The 13,341-nt window shown below is 34.7% G+C and overlaps 1 protein-coding gene across 9 annotated transcripts in view; it reads left to right on the top strand.

Moving 5' to 3' along the window:
• Positions 1 to 13,341, top strand: part of DDHD1 (DDHD domain containing 1) — a 90,495-nt gene that overhangs the window by 63,333 nt on the left and 13,821 nt on the right. For all 9 annotated transcript variants that reach the window (XM_032623225.1, XM_032623222.1, XM_032623221.1 and 6 more), the window contains 4 exons: positions 401 to 507; positions 7,391 to 7,653; positions 9,466 to 9,541; positions 12,765 to 12,914. In XM_032623225.1, the coding sequence (XP_032479116.1) occupies positions 401 to 507; positions 7,391 to 7,653; positions 9,466 to 9,541; positions 12,765 to 12,914 (596 nt within the window). The remainder of the gene's footprint in view (positions 1 to 400; positions 508 to 7,390; positions 7,654 to 9,465; positions 9,542 to 12,764; positions 12,915 to 13,341) is intronic.

Raw genomic sequence — 13,341 nt, 5'->3', positions numbered from 1 at the left:
ACTGAAAATGGAATATAACCTTTAAAAATTGTGAATTACTGTTTGTACACCTGGAACTTATATAATATTGTATATCAACTGAACCTCAATAAAAATTTTTTTAATTATAAAAAAAAAAGTAGATATCCTTAGCTTGTTCCTGATTTAGAGGAAATGTTTTTTAACCTTTCAGCACTAATGAGTGCAGTGATGTTTGCGGTAGGTAAATACCCTTCATCATTATTTTAAAATTTACATATAGTAAAATTTCAAGAAGGTAAGGTTCATTAGATTCAAAGCTAGTCTTGAATATATAAATGTTAATTTAAAGCAGTTATTTCAAGGAATGTAACTTTTTTCACAGTTTATTCTTTCCCTAAAATGAATCTTCTCTAAGTTTAATTTTTTTTTTAACTTGTAGACACTGTTGATTCCATTACTCCAGACAAAGTGCGAGGTTTAAGGGATATGTTAAATAGCAGTGCAATGGATATAATGTATTATACTAGCCCACTTTATAGAGATGAAGTAAGTATCATGATTATCTTATTGCTGTTGGGTATTTTTTGAGTGATAACATGTGTCCTGAATTTTAACATTTTATGTTCTTTTTTTACAAGCAAGTGAGAAATTATAGGAATCCATTAATCTATAAATAGCCTGTATTTCATAGTGCATTTGAAGTCTTAAACTGCACATTGGGACACTTAATAAAATGGGTAACCTTGGAAGTGAGAAGTTGGTTAGAAAATAGCTCTTTGAAAAATAACAGTTTTCATAAGTCTGATTAGTAATATCTATAAGTATTATCCTCACAAAAGAGCTTTTTAAAAAATATTCATTTGGCTGTGTCAGGTCTTGGTTGCGGCATGCAGGATCTTTCATTGTGTCACACGGGCTCTTCGTTGTGGCGTGTGGGCTCTCTAGTTGTGGCACGCAGGCTCTAGAGCATGCAGGCTTAGTTGCCCAGACCAGGGGTCGAACCCATGTCCCCTGCATTGGAAGGCAGATTCTTGACCACTGGACCATCAGGGAAGTCCCACAAAAGAGTTGTAAACACTTAGAAATGTCCTTCAAGTGTTTTTGTATATAAAAGACTTGCTTTTATTGTGTCATTTCTATAGTGGATTTTTGTAGTTTTCAAATGGTAATTTTGCTCATGCATCACAAAGATAACCCTAAAGGGGGGCAGATGGGGAGGGTAGGTGAAGGGAGATAGTTTATTCAGAGGGATGAGGGAGTCTCTACCAATGCAATTTGTCACTTTATTGGTAACAGAAAAAGAATTTTGTTTCATGGGAATAACCACATTAATTACCTAACATGTATTAACTTGTTTAATCCTTACCCTATGAAGTAGATATGATTAGTATCTTCATTTGAAGGTAAAGAAACTAGTACAAGGAGCAATTACCAATAGAGCGGCTCTGCTGCTCTGTGCTACTCCAAGCCAGTCCGTTGCTGATTTTGTTCATTCAGAGTCATTCCCTAACTTAATCCAGGATATCTTTTACATATCGACAGAAATATGTTTGGTTAGTTGCCACAGAAAATTCCTTCTCTTCCAACTACCATCCCCTTAGGATTTTTCTTCATTCCTCTTTCTATATCCCCTCATTGCCATATACCAGTATTGGGCAAGATCTGCCTTGATCTGATTGAGAACAAACAGTAAAAGAAACTACAAGGAGAATTGCTATTCTGGGCTTAATTCTAACCAAAAAGGAAGGCCTAGTCGGTGAAGTAGAACACTTAATAATTTCCACGTTCATACTCCTTTATAGTGAACAATGGGCATCATTAGATATGCTCTAAAGGTTAGAACACTGAACTATAGTATTGCAAGTAAACCGGTGAGGGGGGGGAAAGGAAAGAGAAGGGCTGAGAGCATATTACTATACACACATACACACACACCACGCACATGCACATGTGGTTGGTAGTACTCCTAAAACGGTATCCTGAATCTTCAAGGCTAAAATGTGCTGAGTCATGTCCCCCAAAAGTAATAAGTGCTTTTTAAAAACTTTAAGTTGGCGTTAATATCCAGAAAAACTAAAAAGAGCAAAGTGCCAGACTCAGACCTCTGGCCATTGGTGAATGATGACTGAGAAAGTGATCACTTTTTAGTTTGCTCTTATAGTCAAAGATAATTTTCCTCAGAATGGAACTGAATAAACCAGATATTCAGTAGGAAAAGGGAACTGATCGTTAAGATAAATGAAATGGAAGAACACCCAGTGTTTTAAATTAGTTGGTTTTTTGATCCAGTTGAATTTCATGGAAAAGCACTGAGAATGGTGTCTGAGATTCACCAGCAATCTTCAGCAATGTATCCCAAACATCCCTAATTAGAACAGTCACTTGTGGTGCTCATTAAAAATGCGGGCAAAAAAAGAACCCCATGAGGGGCATTGGAATTGAGGGTATTAATGTGAATTTATTATTTTGAAAATAAGCCAGTGTATGTAGATAACATCTATATATTTAAGCGTATATGCTTAAGCACAGAAGTATATATATATATGCATATATTTCCTACCTCTGTCCACTGAAAGGGCCAAGAAGCAGACACCCCAGTCCAGTGAGCATACCTAGCACCCAGATCTTTGCCTCTAGCATTGTTATTCTCCACTAAGAAAAAGTAGAGTTCCTTGGAAAAATGGCTGATTCCAGGGCTGGGACAGGATAGGTCCAAGTCAAAGCTGGAAGAATTTGTTTTGACAGAAGGTAGAAAAATGCTCCAAAGAATGATGAAGCAAGACACAAGGACATAATAGTCAAATTAAAGAAGCGTATCCCACTGACCAAATCTGGAACAATTTGAGCACCAAAATAATTAAGTAATTATTACTTATTGTAAGGAATTACTAATAGTACTTTTGTAGAATTATAATAAGGATAATGTACTAAGGAATTCTAAATCATTGAAAAATGTGTAAGTCCTTATCAATGATAAATAAACAAATTGGGAAGAAGGGAGGTCCTTTGCTTCAGTAGGATGCCAAGGGCCTACTAATAAATGTGGAAGGAATGCTGGAGTTGGAAAGTCTGATTTTGCAGCCGTCATGGTAGGATCAGGTAGGGGAGAGGACTGGGCAAGAATCATCAGTGGATGCTAAAATGAGGACAGATTTTTTGATGAGAAACAATATTTGCATGGTCTTAAAGTGTATCCTCTCAGACTGCTTTTAGTTTAGAAAAATAAAGGTATACAGTGGAGAAATCAAGCACAACTTTATGGGGTGTTCCTGCGGGGCACCCAGAGAAGGACACAGCATTATTTATGCAGTATTCCAATTATGAGGAAGCATCAGACAAACATAAAATGAGGAAGTTGTAATAAAAAAGTAGGAATGAGACTGTATTCTTTTAAAATGTTGGTATAATAAAAGAGAAAGAATGGCTGTGGAAAATGTTCCAGATAGAGAAGATTAAAGAGATGTGATAGCTAATTGTAATATCTCATCCTAGACTGTATCCTGTACTAGATCGGGGGAAATGCTACAAAGGATAATATTAGATCAACTGGCAAATTTAAAATGTGAATGGTAGACTAGATTAGATGAAATATATCAAAGTGAATTATGAAATTGATAACAGCACTATGATTGTGGAAGAGAATATTCCTAGTCTTAGGAAATATACACTGGAGTATTTGGGGGTAAAGGACCATGACATGTAATATATCCTTAAATGGTTCACAAAAAAGTTGTGTGTGTGTTACAGAAACAGAACAAATGATAAGGCAAATAGGAGGAAATGCTAACATTAGGTGAATTTTGGATAAAGCCTATGTGAGGATCTTTGTACTATTTTTATTTTGCAACATTTAATAAATTTGAAATTACTCCCAAATAAGAAGTTAAGAAAAAGAAACTAAAAAATACTTTCCCAGGTCCCTCCTCTGGAGATCCTGATTCAGTGGGTCTGAGATAGAACCTGTGAATTTGTGTTTTTAACAGTTCCCCAGGTGATAACATCAGAGAAGTTTGGGAACATTGCTTAAGGCATTGTGAAGAACAAAAGAAAAGAAAAGAAAAACTTAGTGAGAAGTGGGCAAAAATTGTTCTTATTCTTTAAAAAGGAAAGCTGATTTTGCGAATCAAAGTCCATTTCACACAAGGTTGGTGTTAGGCAATATTTAGACTAAATTATTTTTCAACAATATGTGTTTCCTAAGGGAAGTAGTGATAAGTAACAGCCAGCAGGGCTTCTGTAGGATTGTCATGCCTGGTGAATTAACCTTGTTAGGTTTATTTGATAGGCATAAATAAGAGTCTTTTTTCTCTTCCTCTCAACCTTTGGAGTCAAATAGATGCAGATTCAAAACCTGCCACTTAACTAGCTTAGATCAAATTTCTCACTTTCTCAGCTTCCTCACTTATATAATGGATATAAAATACCTAGTTGATAAAGATTGTCATGAGGATCAAAGATATTATGATATATAAATTCCTTGTGCTTAGAGTTTCAAGTTGTAATTAAGTATATATCTGTCTTTATATATTTCAAGGGCTACAATTTAAAAAAAAAAAGGGATAGACTTACTCTGTTAATTCTAGAAAGTAAAATAAGGATCCGTGAATTGAAAATACAGAAAGGAACATGTTTGGTTACTAATGAAGAACTGTGTTATAAGCAAAACTGCCTTAAAAATACAGAAGTGTTACAATGAAAAAATTTGTAAATAATGTAAGGTGATGGGTTTTAACCAAACTTACCGTGATAATCATTTCACAATATATACCTGTATCACATCATTACATTGTACACCTTAAAATTAAACAGTCTATCTCAATTATATCTCAGTAAAACTGGGGGGGAAATTTTTTTTTTAAATAGGAGTGACCACTTCTGGATGAAGACACTCACTGGGGTAGATGCTGAGCTCCTTATCCCTTAAGAGGAGTGTTACTGAAGGGACTTTTATCTTCACAGCAGTTTAAGTTAGATCATCTCTAAGGCCCCTTTTCACTCAAGTTTCTGAGATGCACATGGGAGGACCCTAATTAGTGATTGTGCACTAAACAAGTGTGCTTAGGGAAAAAGTTTTGTGTATCGATCAGTACTTCTCAGGCCATACTTTCTGAGGACCAGTTTTTAAAAAAGAAACTAACTCCATTCTATCAAGACATCATCAGAGAGCCTTTGGCTCTTTCTTCAACCCTAAATAAAGTAACATGAAAAATCCAGAGAGAACTGTATATCTTTTGTACATCTGAACTCTCTTTTCAATGGCTTTTAAAAATGAAGAACTATAAAGAGAATTGTCATGGCCCTATCTTGCCATTGTTATTTGAAAATTGTTTAATTGATGTATATGACTAAAACTCTCTAAATTACTTTTTCTCATTAAAATTTCCTGTAACAGGGAGAAGGACAAATGACTAATTATATTCTTCAGCCCTATTTTGGTTGTTTGGATTCTCTCTTGAAGCTGCTGGGGTTTTTTCCTCTTCGGTTGACTTTCTTCATAAATTTTAATTTGGGGGCAGTGGTTATGAGAATGAGAAACTTTTAAACTTTTGAAGAGCCATCCAGTGCCTGCGTATGTAAGAGGTTAGCTGAACTGATTAGATAATATTGTAGAATTAATAAAATCAAGATCACAGGATATATCATTAATCTTGGTTCAGATATCCCAAATGAATATAGTTGGTCACAAAGGGATCTAGTGCTTCTATTCTTACATGGTAGGAGTCTTAAAATCAAGGCTTTCAAAAGTAAAAACTATTAACAAATGTTGCTTTTAAAGGAATTTATTTTATTGGAACATTAACTTTTTCTACACATCCCTTCATGTAGATTATAAATTAGGAAAGTAACAAAATTTTAAGGGTTGGTTCATATTCTTATCAAAGCCAAGTCCAAAGCATTATATTATAGCTCCCTTTGAAAAGAGCATGTAATTTGATATCACACTGCCTATTTCTTAAATTCTGTTGACTAGAATTACCTACAACCCATGTCTTGGGAGATTTTTATATGCATTTGCCACTAGTGTGGTCCCCAGAACTGCTGAGTCTGAAACTCTGGGATGGAGCCCAGCAATCTGTATTTAACAAGCCCTCCAGACCCAACACATGGTTTCAGTAGCTTTAACCAGACCTCAGTATTGCAGTGTAGAGCTCTGTGATGTCAGCAATCAGAAAGAACATTGCACCTTCATTCATGTCACTGCTAACCCAGCCAAGCATGAATGCTCAAATAATTTCCAGTTTGTATCTGCTAAAGAATGTTCAGTGAAACCTAGTGGAGGCTAAAGATTGAAAATGGAAGCAGTATATAATGTTTGTTTGTCTGAATAACAGCTGACATATTAGGAAGGACTGAAGTGAGAAATTGAATATCAGGCAGGAATTTTATAACTAAATAGTAGTAAGCAATGATAGGAAGAGGAGAGGACTGCCTTAAAAGTCAGGTCAGGGCCCCATATAAATGAATTTGAGTAACAAAAGAACCTTGTTCTTCCTACTTCATAGAATATTTCAGTAATATTTGTTAAAGCTAAATTTCAAGAAAGCAGTTTTAGAAAGAAAAATGACTATGATACTCTCCACATTATTAACCTCTAAACCTTAAAAAAGTCCTGCTTTTTAAAAACAAGTTTTTGCTGTTATCTGTATTACCAACTTAGTGGGAATTTTGGAATATCAAGTAGATCAACATAAGCTTTTTCTTTTGTCACACAATGGGCTTTTGTTACATTACTCTTATCTAAATGCATAAAGTGGGACTTCCTGGCAGTGCAGTGGTTAAGACATCGCCTTCCAGTGCGTGGGGTGCAGGTTCCATCCCTGGTCGGGGAGCTACCATCTCACAGCCAAAACACCAAAACATTAAAAAAAAAAAAAAAAAAAAGCAATATTGTAACAATTTCAATAAAGACTTTAAAAATGGTCTACATCAAAAAAAATCTTTAAAAGAATGCATAAAGTAATAGTATATATATGTTGCATGTACAATATGTTAGTAACCCTGTTACCATAAACTCAGATATTCTTTTCCTAAAACTTACTGTGGCTTAAAAACTACAAGGTACAAGACTTTAGAATTGCATATGAGTCCGTTGCAACGAAGAAGAAATATCCAGGACTCTTTGGAAATCTACTAGAATTTGCATGGAACTTTTTTTTAAATCTCTGGAACTGCTGGCTTAAGTAATTGGTTTAAGGACTATGAAAGGATCTGTGTGGGTAACATCTGCCTTTATTCTTTAGTGTTGATATGGATTATAATATTACATATACCTTTACTTCATTTCCTGTAGGGTTCTGAGTTCATTTTAATTACCTAGATATATTTGGCCAGTAATGTGTGTTTTTCTTCCTTAGTGTATTTGAGTTTAGAAATAAAGTTTATAGTAGTCAGTGATTACTCTAATTTGATGTTTTCTTATTTCAAACAGCTAGTTAAAGGCCTTCAGCAAGAGCTGAATCGATTATATTCCCTTTTCTGTTCTCGGAATCCAGACTTTGAAGAAAAAGGGGGTAAAGTCTCAATAGTGTCACATTCCTTGGGATGTGTAATCACTTATGACATAATGACTGGCTGGAATCCAGTTCGACTCTATGAACAGTTGTTGCAGAAGGAAGAAGAGTTGCCTGATGAACAATGGATGAGCTATGAAGAACGTCATCTTCTTGATGAGCTCTATATAACTAAACAACGGTAAAATATCCTAATCTCTTAAAAGAATTTAAAATGTCTTCATGGAAACACTGAACTTCTTAGGTGAAAAGATTTTCATAATGAAAAAAATATATTGTTTCAGGTACAAAGATTATTGAATAACATGCCTAATCAAGCTAGAGACTTAATTTTCATACTAATTAGGTGTTTTCCTATAGCATGGAATGAATTATTCTTCCATCTTCCTCTTTTTCCTTCTGTCTTTTCTTCACAGTTTATTAGGAGTGAAATCTAAAACTTATTCCAAGCTGAGTCACTTTGTAGAATCCTTACTGAAAATGTTTACTAGCTTGTAATCCTTCGTAGTTTTACTAATATTAGAGATGGACCTTTACCTTTCTTATTATTCTGAAAATAATTTTAAAGCCCTTTTTTTGTTGACAAATATATTTTTGACAGATTTTATAATTATCACTTGCAGCCTTCCTGATACTATCTTTTTTTTTTTTTTAAAGAAGATGTTGGGGGTAGGAGTTTATTAATTAATTTATTTTTGCTGTGTTGGGTCTTCGTTTCTGTGCGAGGGCTTTCTCTAGTTGCGGCAAGGGGGGGCCACTCTTCATCGCGGTGCACGGGCCTCTCACTATTGCTGCCTCTCTTGTTGCGGAGCACACGCTCCAGACGTGCAGGGTCAGTAGCTGTGGCTCACGGGCCCAGTTGCTCTGTGGCATGTGGGATCCTCCCAGACCAGGGCTCGAACCCGTGTCCCCAGCGTTGGCAGGCGGATTCTCAACCACTGCACCACCAGGGAAGCCCCTGATACTATCTTTTAATTCTTTGCTACATTCCTATCTTCATCTCTAGTTACATGCTCTTTTGTTCTCTTAATGATCATCTGATTGATTCTAATAGAACAGTGAAAAGTCACTCATTTTGATAGTTAGCATTATATAAAAACAACCAATTTAGCTGACTTAAATTTTCACTCAGGAACAGTTGAATTTATTTTTGTCTTATAGAAGTTGTCTAAGGATTTCATTTAGAATTTTATTAAGTACCATAGGAAAAATACATAAATTTTTTAGTGTCAGAAATAATTGGTAGTTTTGAAAGAAAATGTCATGTTGGCAAGCCTCAGAGCCATATTTTAGACATAAAATCCAGTAAAACAAATTTAACAGACTTAGATACAGAACATTGTAGTAGGAAAAAGTTGATATAACCCAGATGTTCCTAGCAGAGGAAGGTTAAACTGTGGTTTATCTGTATGATGGACAATTACAGTTGTTGTAAAGACTGAAGTAGGTCAGCAGACAAGTGAAAGGATTGCTAAGATTCATTATTAACTGTAGAAGAAGGAAAGATATAGAATAGTGTATGTGGTATGAACACTTGCTTTGTTTTTTTTTTAAAGATGTATATATGCTTGTATGTGCCTCACATTTTTCTAAAGGTTTCCCCCAAAAAGCTATTAACAGCATGTATTGGAAGAATAGGGGTACTTTTACTAATTATTTCATAAACTTTTTGTTTTAGCCCCCTTTTTTTTTTTTTTCTGGCCGCTCCACATGGCTTATGGGATTTTAATTTCCCAACCAGAGATCAAACCCGCGCCCCCTGCTTTGGAAGTGCAGAGTCTTAACCACTGGACTGCCAGGGAAGTCCTTTCATAAACTTTTAGACTTTCTGTACTACAGCAGGTACATTTATTAAATTCTGTCAATAAGGATTAATTTGAGGGATTGGATGATGGGTCATTATTTTCTTCTTTATGCTTAGTGAACTGGTAAACATCTAATACTTATGAAATTATAAATATGAATGTGTACATAATCTCATACTCCTTTCTAGGCTGAGAGACATAGAAGAACGGCTACACGGACTGAAGGCATCATCTATGACACAAACACCTGCCTTAAAATTTAAGGTAAGGAAAGACAGGTGATATTTTCATTGTTGATCTCAGGGTTTTTTTCAAACATCATTTGAAGCATGATGTTAGGGTTCAAATTAAATCCTAATTATTCTTTCAAATGAATTTTTTTTTTAACAGTTACAGTGTGTTGGACACTGCTGGTTTCTGTGTTTCACTAAGAATGGACAAGATGGTTTTCTAGCCCTCAAAATATGTAACGCAGTGTTACTGGATCTATTAGCAGTATAAAGAATGATGTATGCATAAGAAGGAGGCTTAATTTTGCCTGTAAATGTTTACAAATGAATGACATTTTTACTTAATCTCAGTAAATTGGATATTGCCAAGTAGAGGAAAGGAGAAATGCTGCTCTGTTCTTGAAAGAAACAGCATAAACAAAGGCATGGAGGGATATACCTTCATAGTACGTCCAAGAAACACCAAATAATCTTAAATAGTGAGAAAAGAAAAACAGAGACAGATCTGGTAAATATCTAATATTTAGAATTCAACAAATCTCTGTGAGCAACTAGTGGTATGTAGTAAGAAAAATAACTGGAATTATATCAGTGATGATTCCAGGGATGGAAAGCTGACATTTTAATCAATAAGAAGTGTACGATAAAAGCACAAGATGAGGTGCACGCAGTTAGTTTGGAGCAAAGTGAGCAAACCAGTTTGGCCAGAATATACAGGATAAAGGGCATGGAGGCTGTAGGAAAGCAGGAAGAGCTAGAAAAAGAGACCTTATGTTTGATACGGACGGTGGAAAGCTTTTCAGGGTTTTTGAGCGTTGGAATAGAGCTGTCGAAAGCAATGGTTTAGAAGAATAAAAAGTTGCAGAGAGACATTGACATTGACCTGACCATTGGAGAAGACACAGCCTATACCTGAATAACAATTTGTTTGCAGTGTTAAATGGAACATACGTAAGTTTCCTAATACTAATTTCCAGTTGAATATATGCCCATGTCTAGTGTACTATTGTTTCTTCTTGATATCTTTTATCATGGGCACTTAACATACAGGTTAAGTGATGGAATGATGCAAAAATTCTTATTGAATCTATCTGTATGACTTATAAAGGTTTTTGTTTTTTTTTTTTAACATACATTTAAAAGCCATATGGTAAAGTTATAAGATACATTTAAAAGCCATAAGGGTGGGAGGGAGACGCAAGAGGGAGGAGATATGCGGATATATGTATATGTATAGCTGATTCATTTTGTTATAAAGCAGAACCATTGTAAAGCAATTATACTCCAATAAAGATGTTAAAATATAATAATAAAAATAAAATAAAAGCCATAAGAGCATGGTCTTTGGAGTCACCCCCCCACCTGGAATTTGAGTTCCATCTCTACCACCATTATTATATATAATCAATGTTAAATATGTAGAATTGATCTGATAGTAAAAGTAAACTCTTCTATTTCATGTCCTGGGTTTTGTACTAGAGAGTTGAGTACAATCCACTAAGTATATTATTATCTCAAAATTCAGTTATCACATTACCAGAGTTGATGCCCTATAATTGTGTATCCTTCTAATACATAGTCATGTAGTCTAATAATATGAATTTTTAATTTAATTACTTATAGAGAAAAAATATAGAAATCTGAAATTTAAAAAGGAATATATGATGAATTAGCAAATTAATATTTAGTACTCCCGAGTTCTAAAAGAAACAGAGGTCTTTCTATGCCTGTTAACTGGCAGATGGATTTACTTTCATAAATAAAAGTGTTAGATTTGTCACACATTACCATTGAACTTTCAAAAGAGGAAAAAAATGTCAACAAACATTGGTCTAGAGAGTGGGAAGCTTTGGTTGTGCTCATGAGGCTTTGCCACTAACTAGTTGTGTAACATTAGCCAAATCAAAATCAGTTAACATCTCTGAATTCATCTGTTTATTCATCTCTAGATGAGGCGGTTAGACTAAATGTCTAAAGCTCTTCTTCACCTTTAAAATTATTTGATGAATATAGATAACACTAAAGCAATCGTTACTCTTATCTGAGAGAGAATAATTCCTTTGTGTGTTTGTCTACCAAACTGCAAACCAATCATAAACAAAGAAAGAAAAGTTGGCATATCCAATTCTTTATTTCTTGTCTTAAATTCTCAATTACCTGTTAGGTATGTTACAGATACCTCAAACTAATTATGAACAAAAACATGATTTACTTAGAGTATCTGTTACAATTAATGGATTAATTAATATCTTCCCAGTCAGCCAGACCCAAATCTTGTGAATTGCCTCTGACACCTTCCTTATCCCCATCTCCATTCATTCATGTTGATTCCATCCTAATCTCTCAAATTTCCATTTCTGAATGGAACAGCTTGTCCTCCTGGGTGCAGATTATCTTTTGCCTAAACTCTTTCAATAGTTTTCTAACTTGTCTCCAAGTCACTAACCTCTTAATTTTCCAGTTCACTCACAAGCTGCTACCAGATGTACTAACCTCCTAAAACATGGGTCAAATCCTGTTGTCTTTCACTACCTGTAAAATAAATTAAGCCCAACTCTTTTAGTCAGACAGTCAAGGTTCTGTACATTCTCTTTCCAAGTTACATTTTCCCCACACTCAATTTTCAACCATATCAGGTTATTTTTATTCTCTAAATTAAGCCAGTTTCTTTCCTCCCTCTGCTTTAGTTCATGTGGTTCTATTAGTATGGAATATCTTTCCAGCCCCCGTATATCCCAACCCCAACTTTGGAAATCCTTTTCATCTTTTATGGCCAGTGCAAATGCTTCCTCCTTTGTAAAGCCCTCAAAGTTGGGATTAATTATTCCTTTGTCTACTCTCCTGTAGCACGCTTTCCCTCTATTATGCACTATTTTATTCTGCCTCTCCCGCAGGATTGTAAACTCTGAGTACAGAAGCTCTGCCTTATTGGTCTTTATACGTTTTAGAATACCTAATATACTATTACTTTACACAAAATAGTAGCTTAATAAATCTTCCTTCTCCTTATTCTCATTCTTCATTTTCTATTAGATTTAAAGGTAAGGAAGTTGCTCCTGGATAGACTGTTTAGAATAATTAATGGTTGTTATATAGTTAATAAGTAATGCAGATACCATCTAGACAAAGCTCATTTAAAAATATATATATTTGGAGATAAATTTATTATTTGTATTTTACCATATATTATGTTGTACCTGAATTCTTTGAAAAACACTTCACTACTTTTAAAATTTAGGATGACTTTATCATTGTAGGTTGAAAATTTCTTCTGTATGGGATCCCCACTGGCAGTTTTTTTGGCATTGCGTGGCATCCGCCCAGGAAACACTGGAAGTCAAGACCATATTTTGCCCAGAGAGATTTGTAACCGATTACTAAACATTTTTCATCCAACAGATCCAGTGGTGAGTTGCAAATATGGACATTTATCTCTCAATATTAAATTTTTCCTAAGAGACTCTGTAAGAAATCTTTCAAGGTACTGCTGAATTTATGAGAAAGCATTCATTTACAGACATCTCTCGTAGATACTGCATTTTTTTACAAACAAGGTTTGTGCCTACCCTGCATTGAGTAAGTCTATTGGTGCCATTTTTCCAACAGCATTAGTTTTTAATTAAGGTATGTATGTTGTTATTTTAGACATAATGCTGTGGCACATTTAACAGATATGGTGTAAACTTAACTTTCATATGCACTGGGAAACTAAAAAATTTGTGTGATTTACTTTATTGTAGTGATCTGGAACCAAACCTGCGGTATCTCCAAGATATGCCTTTATCTATTACATTTGCATGAGTTCATATTTTTTAAATGTTTGTTCTTTGATTA

The sequence above is a fragment of the Phocoena sinus genome, chromosome 2 (assembly GCF_008692025.1).
Source record: "Phocoena sinus isolate mPhoSin1 chromosome 2, mPhoSin1.pri, whole genome shotgun sequence".
Taxonomy (NCBI): Eukaryota; Metazoa; Chordata; class Mammalia; order Artiodactyla; family Phocoenidae; genus Phocoena; species Phocoena sinus.
Note: the sequence above shows the minus strand (reverse complement) of the source record. Positions and strands in the feature narration are given on the sequence as shown.